This window comes from Cetorhinus maximus, chromosome 23 (assembly GCF_964194155.1).
Source record: "Cetorhinus maximus chromosome 23, sCetMax3.hap1.1, whole genome shotgun sequence".
Taxonomy (NCBI): Eukaryota; Metazoa; Chordata; class Chondrichthyes; order Lamniformes; family Cetorhinidae; genus Cetorhinus; species Cetorhinus maximus.
Window position 1 is genome coordinate 9,380,617 of NC_135901.1, and position 15,247 is coordinate 9,395,863.

Sequence of the window (15,247 nt, forward strand, 5' to 3'; positions counted from 1 at the left end):
GTCTGAGACTGAACCAGGAGCCATGGAGTCATCTTTAAAACTGAGTCGAGCTTTCAACTACATACCTGTTACATCCCCAAGACCGTCTGTATCCATCTTATAAACATTGCCCGACTCCACCCTAGTCTCAGCTTGTCTGCTGCTGAAACTCTCAACCATTCATTTGTTATCTCAAGATTTAACAATCCTAACGCACTCCCAGCCAGCCTCCCACATTCATCCTTTCTGTAATCTTGAGGTCATCCAAAACTCTGCTACCCATGCGCTTATTCGCACCAAGTCTTGTTCACCCATCACCTCTGTCTTTTTTAAAAATTCTTTTACAGGATGTGGGTGTCACTGGCTAGGACAGCATTTATCACCTATCCCTAATTGCCCTTGAGAAGGTGGTGGGGAGCTGCAGCTCTCATTGCAGTCCATGTGGTGCAGGTACACCCATGGTGCTGTTAGGAAGGGAGTTCCAGCATTTTGACCCAGTGACAGTGAAGGAACGGCGATATATTTCCAAGTCAGGATGGCGAGTGACTTGGAGGAGTACTTCCAGCTGGTGGTGTTCCCATCTATCTGCTGCCCTTGTCCATCTAGATGGTAGTGGTTGTGGGTTTGGAAGATGTTGTCAAAGAAGCCTTGGTGAGTTGCTGAAGAGCTCCTTGTAGATGGGACACACTGCTGCTGCTGTGCATCAGTGATGGAGGGAGTGAATGTTTAAGTGACTGGAGCGCCAGTTAAGTGAGATGCTTTGTCCTGGATGGCATTGAGCTTTGAATGTTGTTGGAGCTGCTCTCATCCAGGCAACTGGATAATCCAATATTCCATCACATTCCTGAATTGTACCTTGTAGATGGTGAATCGGCTTTGGTGAGTCAGGAGGCGAGTTATTCTCCACAGAATTCCCAGCCTCTGACCTGCCCTTGTAGCTCCAGTATTTATATGGCTGGCCCAGTTCAGTTTCTGGTCAATGGTAACCCCAGGATATTGATAATGGGGGATTCAACAATGATGATGCCACTGAATGTCACAAGGAGATTGTCAGCTTCATGCTTGATAGTGATGGTCATTGCCTGACACTTGTGAGGCACGAATGTTCACCCTTCGACCCTGTGCTCACTAACCTACAAAGGCTCCAGGTTAAGAAACTCCAAAATTTTAAATTTCCCATCCTTGCTTTCAAATCCCTTCAGGGTGACTGCCCGCCATAACTCTGTAATATCCTCCAACCTCACAAGCTTTCCAGATATCTGTGCTTCCTCTAATTCTGACATCCTGAGCTTTCCTGATTTTAATTGTTCCATCTTTGGTGACCACATCTTCAGCTGTGAAGACCATAAGCTGTGGGATTTCTTCCCTAAACCCCTCCACTTCTCGACCTCACTTTCCTCCTTTAAGAATCACCTTAAAACCTTCCTCTTTGACCAAGCATTTGGCCATCTGCCTTCATATCTCCTTACATGTCAAATGTTGCTTTATAAAACTCCAGTGAAACACCTTGGAAAGGTCTATTACATGAATGGCACTATATAAATACAAATTGTTGTTGATTTGGGCATATATCTCGGTTCCTTCATCATGGTTGTAACACCTTACCTCACATCATTGTGGGAGCATCTTCACCACATGGACTGCAGCGGTTCAAGAAGGTCAAACATCATCTTCTCCACAAGTAACTGGGGATGGGTAATATCTGCTGCTGGTCTTGTTAGTGAAAGGGCAGGGGAGTGGGACCAGCTGATTTGCTCCTGCAGATAGACAGCACGGGCAGAATGGCCTCTGTCTGTATTGTAACCATTCAATGATTCAATGATAAAGAACTGACTCTGGAGACCAGGGACCAGCCTCTGGAACCAATGTCCAGCCTGATACAAACCGGCTCTTCATTGATCTGGGAGCTGCGGCCCCGCTCGGTGTAAACGGGGGAGGGGGAACCGGTCAGTTTATTTCCGGGGTTTGCGGTTTACACAACATGTTTCCGGAGCCTCTCCGTCCACCCGCCGGATCCATCGCTCCCTCCGCCCCGCCATCCCCCCCTTTACCCATTATGGACCCGACTCCCCACCGCCATTACCCGCACTGCGCATGCTTCAGTCACTGTCCGGCCCCGCCCTCTCATTCACTCCGATTGGTTGGAGGGCCAGCCACCCTCGCTGGGTCCTCCAATCCCGCCCCCTCTTCCTATTGGTCCGGAGCTGCCGTCAATCACCCGGGCATTGTGACGGTTTCAAACGCTGAGAGCGGCCACAGACTCAGCCTGACTTGCTGATTCTTGGCAGCATTTTCTGTTTGGGAATTAGAGCTAGAGATGGATGGTCAGTTCCCCTCTGTCCGGGGGGGATTCACACTCATTTCCCCAGTGCAGTGATTATCACGTTTACTTTACATGAGAAAGTCCCCGGTTCAATCCCGGCTGGAAAATTGTTACTGATTTTTTTTATTCATTCACGGGATGTGGGCTTCACTGGCTGGACCAGCATTTACTGCCCATCCCCAGTTGCCCTTGAGAAGGTGATGTTGAGTTGCCTTCTTGAACCGCTGCAGTTCATATGGTATGGACACACCCACAGTGCTGTTAGGAAGGGAGTTCCAGGATTTTGACCCAGCGACAGGACTGTGAGTGACTTGGAGGGGAACTTCCAGGTGGTAAAAGCAAAATACTGTGGATGCTGGAAATCTGAAACAAAAACAGGAAATGCTGGAAAAACTCAGCAGGTCTAACAGCATCTGTAGAGAGAATAAACACTCAATTAACGTTTCGAGTCTGTATGACTCTCCTTCCGGGTGATGGTGTTCCCATATATCTGCTGCACTTGTCCTTCTAGATGGGAGTGGTCATTGGTTTAGAAGTTGCTGCCAAAGCAGCCTTGGTGAATTCCTGCAGTGCATCTTGGAGATACACTGCTGATACTGTGCGTCAGTGGCTAGAGGGGCAGCAAGTTCTGGAGCACCAAGTCTTCAGTACTATTGCCAGAACATTGTCAGGGCCCATAGCCTTTGCAGTATCCAGTGCCTTCAGCCACTTCTTGACAGCATTTGGAGTGAATTCAATTGGCTGAAGACTGGCATCTGTGATTTTGGGGACCTCCGGAAGAGCCCGAGATGGATCATCCACTCGGCACCTCTGGCTGAAGATTGTAGCAAATGTTTCAGCCTCATCTTTTACACTGATGTGCTGAGCTCCTCCATCATTGAGGATGGGGATACTTGTGAAGCCTCCTACTCCAGTGAGTCGTTTAATTGTCCACCACCATTCATGACTGGATGTGGCAGGACTGCAGAGCTTGGATCTGGTCCATTGGTTGTGGGATTGCTTAGCCGTTTATCACTTGCTGCTTATGCTGTTTGGCACACAAGTAGTCCTGTGTTATAGCTTCAAAAGGTTGAAACTTTATCTTTATGCCTGATGTTGCTCCTGGCATGCCCCCCTGCACTCTTCATTGAACCAGTGTTGGTCCCCTGGCTTGATGGTAATGGTAGAGTGGGGGATTTGCCAGGCTATTCTTTATAGATTCTTTTTGAGTGCAATTCTGCTGCTGCTGATGGCCCACAGCGCCTCATGGATACCCAGTCTTGAGTTGCTAGATCTGTTCAAAATCTATCCCATTTAGCACGGTGGCAGTGCCACTGTGGAGGGTATCATCAATGTGAAGGTGAGACTTTCTCTCCATGAGGACTGTGCGGTGGTCACTCCTACTGATATTGTCATGGACAGTTGCATCTGTGGTAGGCAGGTTGGTGAGGATGAGGTCAAATGTGTTCTTCCCTCTTCTTGGTTCCCTCATCACCTGCCGCAGACTCAGTGTAGCAGCTATGTCAGTTAGGTCTCGGTCAGCTCAGTCAGTAGTGGTACTACCGAGCCACTCTTAGTGATAGACTCTGAAGTCCCCCACCCAGGTTACATTCTGCGCCCTTGCCACCCTCAGTGCTTCCTCCAAGTGGTGCTCAACATGGAGGAGCACTCATTCATCAGCTGAGGGAGGACAGTACGTGGTAATCAGCAGGAGGTTTCCTTGCCCATGTTTCACCTAATGCCATGAGACTTCATGGGGTCTAGAGTCAATGTAGAGGGCTCTCAGGGCAACTCCCTCTCAGCTGTATACCACTGTGCTGCCACCTCTGCAGGGCCTGTTCTTCCAGTGGGACAGGACATACCCAGGGGTGGTGATGTTGGGTGGGGGTGGAGAAGTGGGCAGGGAGAAGTACCAAATAAAGTACAAACCTGAGAGTTGGACCGGGGTTAACGGGACACCAACTGGAGCGGATGCGGAGCTGGGCGGAGCAGACCAGGTGATCACAATTGGGGAGGGGGCGGTGACTGATGTGCGCTCCAACCAATAGGGAGAGGGTGGGTGGAACTGGAGGACAGATTGGGGGTGGGTCCTCCAACCAATGATGGTGCGGCGGGGGGCAGGGTGTGGTGTGGAGCTCAGGTGCGCTGAAGCAGGTTGTGAGGCGCTGTCCCCAGGTGAGAGCAGCTGAGGCAGCACAGAGCTAGGACTGGAAACTGGGGCTGTTCTGGGACAGGGGGCAGAGTGGGGGAGGAATCACAGGCAAAAATAATACAATAATTAAAATGTTTATATATTATTTATTAATTGTAGATATATATAAAAGTGTACATCGATAAACTTTTAAGAGAATGTGGAACAACAGCAACCTGACCAAGAACCAATCTGTGAGTCTGCCAAGCCCGCGTCCTCAGCACATTCCTCGACAGTGGTGAGACCTGGACAACATATGCAGGGCAGGAGAAAAGGCTGAACAGTTTCCACCTTTGTCATCTCAACACGTTTCCTCAGCATCTCTCAGTCATCAACTCGGAGGCCCTGGCACACGCTAATTCCATCAACAGCCGCTCATTACAAAGTAAAAGTGCTGGCTCAGCCACACCCATCGGATAGATGATGGCTGTTTACCCAGAGCTCTTCTGTAGGTGAACTGGCCACTGGGTAACAATCCTCTGCTTCTCGGCCTCTTGGCTAAGATCAAGTGTAGTGTTGCAGGGGCGACACCATGGTCCTGCCATGGCAAGGTCGGGATGGAAGGGCGAAAACCAATCGCAATCCGAATTCATACCGTGGGTTACCTATCACCGTCCGAGTCACGGTGAACCACAGCGACGAAGGAGGATCACCTATGGATCGGGGCTTCTTCACCAGGAGGATCCTGTTGAAGGCGTGCGGCTTCCAAGCTACGGAGATCTTCACCCTGCACGACTCCCGCAAAGGTGGTTATTTTGACGTCACGTTCAAGCAAGTGGCAGACTGCGTCCGGCTCCTGAGGGTGTTCGAGGAGAAGAGAGACCTGCCGGAGATGAAGATCCTGACGGCGGAGCCGCACTTTTCTCTGCCGTTGCAACGGGAACGTGAGGTGATGGTGCATGTGTACAACCCCTTCGTCCCTGTCGCCGATGTGGTCACCTTCCTCACCAGGTACTTCGATAAGGTGGGGAGCGGCACTGAGATTCGAGACGACTTGGGGATCTGGACAGGCAAACGCCTGTTTAAGGTCACGCTAAAGACCGATGGTAAGGGAGCCATTTTCCACCCTCCTTCCAGTTTCGCTATCGGGGGAAACCGTGGCTACCTGGTCTACGCTGGGCAACCCAAGCATTGTCGCTCATGCGGCAAGGCTGGTCATGTGGCGGCCAACTGCAGCGCCTCCCTCTGCAAGATCTGCAAACAGGAAGGGCACCAGACAAAAGACTGCAAACAGGCCAAGTGCTGCAACCTGTGTGGCGAGGCAAGTCACCTCTACAGGACCTGCCCCAAACGCTGCCGTACTTACGCACAGGCAGCCAAAGCCGACCACGGGGAAGCAGAAGAAATGTTCCGTGTCACTCCAACCACCAAGGCCCCCAGGGAGCTCAACGGGACAAAGGAGGACACAGAGAGAGACAAGGTGGAGAAAGAGATTGAGGCAACAGAGAGCCAATCAACAGCACCACCCCCTGAACCTTCCAGTCCTCAGGACAGCGAATCAATGGAGGAGGAGGCAGCAGTGGAAAAGCAGCAGGGGGAGTGGTGGACGGTGAAGAACAAGAAAAGTAAGAGGGAGCGAAGAAGAAGCAAAGGCGTTTCCCAGAGAAGCGGCAAGAGGCGTCTCCCATCCGACACGGATGACAAGGGCAGCAGCTCTTCGGATGAGGAAGTGCCAGAGCGGCACCGACAGAAGAGGCGGCAAAGCTCCAGGGCGTTGGAGGACGAGACACCCGAGCTCCAGAAAATTGGAGACAACAAGGAGACCAACGCACCCCAACTTTGCCTGCAACCTGAGGAGGCCAGTGCACCACAGCCCCTGGAATCTGGGAGCAGTGAGGCAATCATCGCACCCCAGCTCCAGGAAGCCGGGAACAGCAACCCCCCAGAGGGGGTGAGTTTTGGAGAAGCTTCTCCAGCAAAGGTCATCTCAAAATCCGCTCACTACGTGAACCTCCAGATGCCACTGGAGCAGAACACGGCCAAGGAGATCTACCTCAGCCCATCCAAAGTGAAGGAATTTGAGCTCACTACGGGTATGAAGGAGCAGACTAAAGGTCTGGGACTCTCAGAGACAGTGGGTTTGGTAGGAGAATAAATGCTTTAATATGGGTTTAAAGATTGTATCCATAAATGTGCGTAGCATTAAATCTACTACGCGATGTGTTGCGACCTTGGACTACCTAGCCAAGGTCAAAGCTGACCTGTTGTTTCTGCAGGAGTGTGCGATACCGCACCTCAGCTCCTACAGGCAATGGTCACGATGGTGGTCCCACGGGCCATCGATCTGGTCGGGCGGAAACGACTCTCGTTCCTCCGGCCTGGGTATTCTGCTGCGGGGAGGCAACTTCACCGTCTCCGAGGTCAAGGAGGTGGTGGGCGGGCGACTCCTGGTAGCAGACGTAATGTACAAGAACGCTCCACTCCGGTTAATTAACGTGTACGGCCCGGCACAAGGGGCTGAGCGGCTGGAGGTTTTTCAGCAGCTCCCACTGCTGCTGGCGACCTCCAGGCCGGTCATTCTGGGCGGGGACTTCAACTGCATCATCGATGCGGCTGGACGATCCGGCAGGGCCGGAAGCAGATTGGACGCTACGTCCAGATCCCTGATGGAAACAGTTAAGGATGCCAAGCTGCACGACGTCTTCAGCAACCCTGCAGACGGAGCGCAGCGTAGATACACCTGGTCGCGGCCAGACGGGTCCATTCGTTCCAGGATAGACTTCCTGTTTGTGTCCCGCGCATTCACAGTCAGATCCACCGAGGTCAAGCCAGTGTTCTTCTCTGACCACTGCCTCCTACTGGCGGACTGCCACTTGGAGGAAGACCTGAGGGTGGGCAGGGGGGCATGGAAGCTAAATGTGCAACTGCTGACCCCAGAGAACATTGAGGAGCTCAAGAGGGATTACAAAGGTTGGAGAACCGTGAAACCCCTCTTTGAGTCCCTGACACACTGGTGGGAAGTGATCAAGGGAAGCATCAAGAGGTTTTTCATCCTCAAAGGCACCCAGAAAGCTAGAAAGGAACAGAGGGAAATGTCCCGACTCCAGGAAAAGATGCAGAATCTGCTCCGGCTGCAGTCGATGGGGGTCGATGTCAAGGAGGAGCTCCAAGAGGTGAAGGGCCAGCAAGCCTCGCACTTTGCCTCGGAGGCCTCCAAGATCATCTTCCGTTCCAGAGTCCGCTCCGTGGAGCAGGATGAGACGTGCTCACGTTTCTTCTTCCAAAAGGTACACAGAGAGCGCTCTGTGATCAGCAGCCTGAAGGAAGAAGACGGCTCAGTAAAGTCATCACGGTCCGACATTCTGAGGATCAGCAAATCCTTTTATGCCGGACTGTATGACGTGAAGCCCACGGACAGCACGGCCTCCCAGTCCTTCCTGTCCTCTATCACGGAGGTCCTAGACCACAGTACGCGGGAGAGCCTAGACAAACCGCTAACTCCTGACGAACTGACTAAGGCCCTCGAGTCCTTCGAGAAGAGTAAAACCCCCGGAAGCGACGGCCTGCCGGCGGAGTTGTATTCGGCTCTGTGGGACTTGATCGGCCCAGACCTGCTAGAAGTGTACGAGAGTATGCTCCTGGCCGGCAGCATGTCAGAATCCATGAGGAAAGGCATCATCACCCTCATCTACAAGCACAAGGGGGAAAGGGAGGAAATTAGAAATTGGCGACCCATTTCACTGTTGAATATGGACTATAAGATTCTGTCCAAGGTCATCGCCAACCGGGTCAAATCCGCTCTGGAATTGGTGATTCACCCTGACCAGACCTGCTCTGTGCCAGGCAGGAAGATCTCTGACAGCCTGGCGCTGCTCAGGGATACGATTGCCTATGTACAGGACAGGGGTGTGGATACCTGCCTCATCAGCTTGGATCAGGAGAAGGCCTTTGACAGAATATCGCACACCTACATGGGGGATGTGCTCTCCAAAATGGGCTTTGGGGAGGGAATTCGAAATTGGATCCAACTGCTCTACACTAACATCAGTAGCGCAGTCTCAATCAATGGGTGGGAAACAGATAGCTTTCCGATTAAATCTGGAGTCAGGCAGGGCTGCCCTCTCTCGCCTGTCCTTTTCGTGTGCTGCATAGAACCCTTTGCCGAGTCCATCAGGAAGGATCCGGGCATAAGAGGAGTGACGATCCCAGGCAGTGGAGGCACTCAGGTAAAAGCCTCCCTGTACATGGACGACGTCGCCGTCTTCTGCTCGGATCCGCTGTCGGTGCGCAGACTGATGCACGTCTGCGACCAGTTCGAACTGGCCTCGGGAGCCAAGGTAAATCGTGGGAAGAGCGAGGCCATGTTCTTTGGGAACTGGGCTGACCGATCCTTTGTCCCCTTCACTGTCAGGGCTGACGGCCTGAAGGTGCTGGGGATATGGTTCGGAGGGACCGGGGCATGCGTTAGAAACTGGAAGGAGCGAGTGGCTATGGTGAAAAGGAAACTGGGCATGTGGGAGCGACGCTCCCTCTCCATTGCGGGTAAGAACCTGGTCATCAGGTGTGAGGTACTCTCGCTGTTGCTGTACGTGGCGCAGGTCTGGCCCATTCCACACTCCTGCGCGATGGCGATCACTCGAGCCATCTTCCGCTTTATCTGGAGGTCGAAAATGGATCGTGTCCGCAGGGACGCGATGTACAAGCCTCTAGATAAAGGGGGAAAAAACGTGCCCAACATCGCCCTCATACTGATGGCCACCTTTGTGTGCGGCTGCATCAAGCGGTGCGTAGACCCTCAGTACGCAAACACCAAGTGTCACTACGTGCTGAGGTTCTACCTGTCCCCGGTGTTGCGAAGGATGGGTCTGGCCACGCTGCCGCGGAACGCTCCAAGTAGTTGGACCGTGCCGTACCACCTGTCCCTGGTGGAAAAATTTATGCAGAAAAACACCTTTGACCACAAGTCCATCAGGCAGTGGTCAGCACGTAACGTCCTAGAGGCCCTGAGGGATAAGGAGAGGGTGGACCCTGTGGGATGGTTCCCCGAGCAGACTGTCAAAGTCATTTGGCAGAATGCCTCATCGCCAGAACTTTCCAACAAGCACCAAGACGTAGCTTGGCTGGTGGTGAGAAAGGCCCTCCCCGTCAGATCCTTCCTACACGCCAGGAGTCTCACCCCCTCTGCACGATGCCCTCGAGGTGGCTGTGGTGGGGAAGAGACCGTTGTTCACCTCCTTGTGGATTGTGCCTTTGCAAAGAAAGTCTGGAGAGAGATGCAGTGGTTGCTGTCGAGGTTCATCCCGAGCAGTTCTGTGACACAGGACTCTGTGCTCTACGGGCTGTTCCCAGGGACACACACCGAGACAAACATCAACTGCAGCTGGAGGATCATCAACTCGGTGAAAGACGCGCTTTGGTCTGCCCGAAACTTGTTGGTCTTCCAGCACAAAGAGTTGTCCCCGACCGATTGTTGCGGACTGGCACAATCCAAAGTCCAGGACTACGTGCTGAGGGACGCACTAAAGCTTGGGGCAGCTGCCGCAAAGGCGCAATGGGGAAGGGTCGCTGTCTAAGACCTTTCTACCACAGCGCACCGAGAGACTGGGAACTGTTTAGAGCCCCTCGGGCTGTACAGATCAAAATGAAAGGCTGTAAATGACTGTAATATTGTTTGTACTGATGCACCTGGTGATACATTTTGTAAAAGTTTAACCTGGATTGTACCCTTGTAATGTTGTTTTTGAAATGGTTTGGAATGTGATTGAAGATTTTTATGAATAAAGTATATTTTTACAAAAAAAAAAAAAACAATCCTCTGGACATCCAGCTCTCCACTGCAAGGAGGATATGAAGATGGAGGACATTGACACTGACAACGGGGAGACAGTTGCCAATGGCTGTGTCCTCTGGAAGCTGACTGCTTGGCAGGGCCTTGGAAGTGGTGTGAAGAAACGGAAAGCTCAGCTGGCTGAGATGAGGGCCCAGAGCAAACAGAGGCCATTGAATCCTGCACCTTCTCAGCCCACTGCCTTTATCTTCAGCACATGGAGCAGAGGCCTCCATGACTGTGTAGGGCCCTCAGCCACACCAGGTTATGCTTAACACAGAGTTCACCACCACAGCACAAACCATCCCTTAACATTCAATGGCATTACCATCATTGAATCCCCCAGTCTCAACATCCTGGAGGTTACCATTGACCAGAAACTGAACTGGACTATCCATATAAATACTATGGCTACAACAGCAGGTCAGAGGCTAGGAATCGTGCGACGAGTAACTCACCTTCTGACTCCCCAAAGACTCTCCGCCATCTACAAGGCACAAGTCAGGAGTGTGATGGAATACTCCCACTTGCCTGGATGAGTGCAGCTCTATCAACACTGAAGAAGCTCAACACCATCCAGAATAAAGCAACCTGCTTGATTGGCACCCCATCCACCACCTTAATCATTCACTCCTTCCACCACTGATGCACAGTAGCAGCAGTGTGTGTTCCATCTACGAGATGCACTGCAGCAACTCACCAAGGCTCCTTTGACAGCACCTTCTAAACCCACGACCTCTGCCACCTAGAAGAGCAAGGGCTGTGGACACATGGGAGCACCACCACCTGGAAGTTCCCCTCCAAGCCACTCACTATCCTGACTTGGAAATATATCACTGTTCCTTCACTGTCGCTGGGTCAAAATCCTGGAACTCCTTCCCTAACAGCACTGTGGGTGTACCTATACCACATGGACTGCAGCGGTTCAACAAGGCAGCTCACCACCACCAGCTTCTCAAGGGCAACTAGGGATGGGCAATAAATGCTGACCCAGCCAGTGAAGCCCATGAAGGAATAAAAAAAAATCATCTCAGGAGATGGAAGACTGCCAAAGATAAACACTTCTCAGAACAAGTATTTTGTATCTGTCTTGATGGTTGAAGACACCTAAAGCATCCCAAGAATAGTAGAAAATCAAATGGCTAAAGGGAGGAAGCAACTAGAGAAAAACTACTAGGAAAACTATTGGGAATAAGGGATAACAAGTCTCCTGGACCTGATGGCCTGAGCGTCTTAAAGGAAGTGGCTACAGAGAAAGCGGATGCGTTGGTTGTAATCTTTCAAAACTCTCTAGATTCTGGAAAGATCACAGCAAATTCGAAAATCAGAAATGTAACGCCATTATTGAAGAGAAGGAAGGAGACAGAAAGCAGGAAACTATAGACCAGTTAAGGTGTCTCCTCTAGCGGTCTCCTCTACATTGGAGAGACCAAACGCAAACTGGGCGACCGCTTTGCCGAACACCTGCGGTCTGTCCGCAAGAAAGACCCAAACCTCCCTGTCGCTTGCCATTTTAACACTCCACCCTGCTCTCTTGCCCAAATGTCTGTCCTTGGCTTGCTCATTGAGGAACAGCACCTCATCTTCCGACTAGGCACTTTACAGCCTTCCGGGCTGAATATTGAATTCAACAACTTTAGATCTTAAACTCCCCCTCCCCCCATCCCCACCCCGTTTCTTCCCCCTCCCTTTTGTTTTTTTTTCAATAATTTATATAGATTCTTCTTTTCCCACCTATTTTCATTATTTTTAAATCTACAACTAATACCTTGTTAGTCTTTCCACCCAACCCCCACTAGAGCTGTACTTTGAGTGTCCTGTCTTCCATTCTTAATTAGCACTTTTCTCAAATAATATCACCACCTTCAACACCTCTTTGATCCTTTTGTCTGTGACATCTTTTGATTATCTGCTCCTATCACTGCTTGCTTGTTCCTACAACCACCCCACCCTCAACTTCTCTCCCCCCGCCCCCCCCACCTTAAACCAGCTTATATTTCACCCCTCTCCTAACTATACTTCAGTTCTGTTGAAGGGTCATGTGGACTCGAAACGTCGACTCTTTTCTTCTCCACCGATGCTGCAAGACCTGCTGAGTTTTTCCAGGTAATTCTGTTTTTGTTTTGGATTTCCAGCATCCGCAGTAGTTTTTTGTTTTATCTCTGTGGGGCCGGGGCCTGGGCTGGTGACTGACGTGCATCCCGACCAATAGCGAGAGCGCGGGCAAAGGCTGAAGGACCGAGTGGGCGGCAGGTCCTCCGTTGAGTACTCATTGTGACGTCAGCACAGGACGCGGTCTCAGTCCGGAAGCAAAATCCTGCAGATGCTGCAAAAGCTGAAATAAAAATCGCGAGTGCTAGAAATGCTCAGCAGGTCTGGCAGCTTCTGCAGGGAGAGAAACAAGGTCAACCTTTCAGCTCCAGAAGTTAGAGAGGTGGGGTAAAAAACAAAAGAGGGCAGGTCTGTGGAAGGCAGGAGAGATTATTCAGCGAAAGGGATGATGGTGCAAGGCAAAATGAGATGGTGATAAAGAACATAGAAAAATTCCCAACACTGGAGAAGGCTTTTCTGTATCTAACCGGTGCTTTACCTGTTCTGGGGAGTTATCGACCTTTATCCTCCACTTAAACAATCTCCTGCTATTACATATCCAACTTCCATCAAGCTTAACCCTTCATTTATACCTCCGTAACATCACTCGTCTCCTCCCCCGTCTCAGCTCATCTGCTGCCGAATATCTCATCCACGCCTTTATCACCTCCAAACTCGACTATTCCGACACCCTCTGGCTGGTCTCCCACATTCTGCCCCCTGTAACCTTGGGTCATCCAAAATTCTGTCACCCTATGTCTTAACTCACAGACAGACCCTCCATCTCCACAACCCCCTCCTCTAATTCTGGCCCCCTGTGCATCCCCCATTTCAATCACTGCACCATTGGTGGTCGTGCCGAGAAGCCCTAGAATAGACTGCACGGCATGATGGGAGAAGGGAGAGAAACTGGAGAAAGATGTGAGTTCAGGGCTCAGGTAAGGAGGAACTTTGGAGACAGTTTGGCCCGGTGCACTAGTATAAGGGAGGGAAGCAGCAGAGGCAGCTGATTGGATTGTTTCAATCTTAGTGACAAGGAAATTCCATGATCTCCTCATACTTGTTGGAAGGTGAGGATGGAGGAGACGGGGAGTGAGAGAAACCTTCGAAAGTAATTAACTTGTGTTAGAAATATTAGAAAGATTCAACACAATGTATTCAACACAAAGCTGATTTATTTGACTTTTATCTAAAATATTAGCCCATGTAACTGTGTTGGAAATTATTAACATCAGTAGAAACAGACCCAATGAACACGGTTCAGTCCTCTGTGATTTCCAGCAAAACCCAATCACTCTAGTTACTTATGAATTCGCCGGTGTCTCATTAGGTTGGATGATTGTGTGAATCTCTTTCCACACTTGGGGCAGATGAACGGTCTCTCCCCAGTGTGAACTCGCTGATGTGTCAGTAGGGTGGATGACTGAGTGAATCCCTTCCCACAGTTGGGACAGGTGAACGGCCTCTCCCCGGTGTGAACTCGCTGGTGTACAGTGAGATCAGATGATGTCTTGAACCCAGTCCCACACTGAGAGCACCTGAATGGTCTCTCGTCAGTGTGAATACGTTGATGGCGCATCAGTTCCCCAGAACTCTTAAAACAGTTTCCGCAGTCCAGGCATTTAAAAGGTCTCTTATCAGTGTGAACACGTTGATGGGACATCAGCTCCCTGGACTTTTTATAGCACTTTCCGCAGTCTGGGCATTTAAAAGGTCTCTTATCAGTGTGAACACTCTGGTGATTCAGCAGGGTGGATAACTGAGTGAATCCCTTTCCACAGTCAGAACAGGTGAAAGGTCTCTCTCCAGTGTGAACTCGCTGGTGTGTCAGCAGGTTGGATGACTGAGCGAATCCCTTCCCACAGTCAGAGCAGGTGAATGGCCTCTCGCCGGTGTGAACTCGCTGGTGTTCAGTGAGTTGAGATGACTGTCTGAACCCAGACCCACAGTGCAAGCACCTGAATGGTCTCTCGTCCGTGTGAACACGTTGATGGAGCATCAGGTCCCGGGAACTTTTAAAGCACTTCCCACAGTCTGAACATTTAAAAGGTCTCTCGTCAGTGTGAACTCGCTGGTGTGTCAGCAAGTCAGATGACCGAGCGAATCCTTTCCCACACTTGGAGCAAGTAAATGGTCTCTCCCCAGTGTGAACTCGCTGGTGTCTCAACAGGTTGGATGACTGAGCGAATCCCTTCCCACAGTCAGAGCAGGTGAATGGTCTCTCACCTCTGTGAACTCGCTGGTGTCTCAGCAGACTGGATGACTGAGTGAATCCCTTCCCACATACGGAGCAGGTGAATGGCCTCTCTCCAGTGTGACTGCGTCGATGAGTTTCCAGGTCAGATGGAAATCTGAATCCCTCCTCACAGTCTCCACATTTCCACAGTTTGTCTCCACTGTGAACGGTACTTTTTCCTTCCATGTTCAAAATCCGATGATATTCTGGTTACAACAAATTGGGCGACTCTCTCAGATTCTGATGTGATGTTTGGTTTGAGTTTCCTGACTGAAAAATTCTCCCCTTCTAATATCCTGTGAAATTGATTTAAAACAGAAAAAAAGGGAGTGAGAGAGAACCCACAGAAACACAAAGGCAGGTTGTGAAATTGAACTTAATGATTCTGGTAATTTTTGGGGCCAGAACTAGGAAAAAATTACCATGAAAGCTGTCGGATTTTTTGTAAAAACCCAACTGGTTCATTAATGTCCTTCAGGGAAGGGAACCTGCCTCCAGTCTGGGCTACACAAGACTCTGGCCTCTATGAGAACACTAGGGGAAGGCGGTGGCATAGTGGTTTTGTCACTGGACTGGTAATCCAGCGATCCAGGGTAATGCTCTGGGGTCCCGGGTTTGAATGCTACCACAGCAGATGGTGAAATTTGAATTCAATAAAAATCTGGAATTAAAAGTCTAATA

At 50.7% G+C, this 15,247-nt stretch overlaps 2 protein-coding genes across 2 annotated transcripts in view; both read right to left on the bottom strand.

The window, feature by feature from the left end:
* Positions 1-14,758, bottom strand: part of LOC144696877 (uncharacterized) — a 45,199-nt gene extending 30,441 nt beyond the window's left edge. Inside the window, 1 exon segment of the mRNA XM_078568588.1 lies at positions 13,626-14,758. Coding sequence (XP_078424714.1) covers positions 13,626-14,752 — 1,127 coding nt within the window. The 5' untranslated portion in view covers positions 14,753-14,758.
* LOC144698212 (uncharacterized) overlaps positions 1-15,247 on the bottom strand; it is a 298,967-nt gene that overhangs the window by 280,350 nt on the left and 3,370 nt on the right. The gene's annotated exons all lie outside the window — the stretch shown is intronic.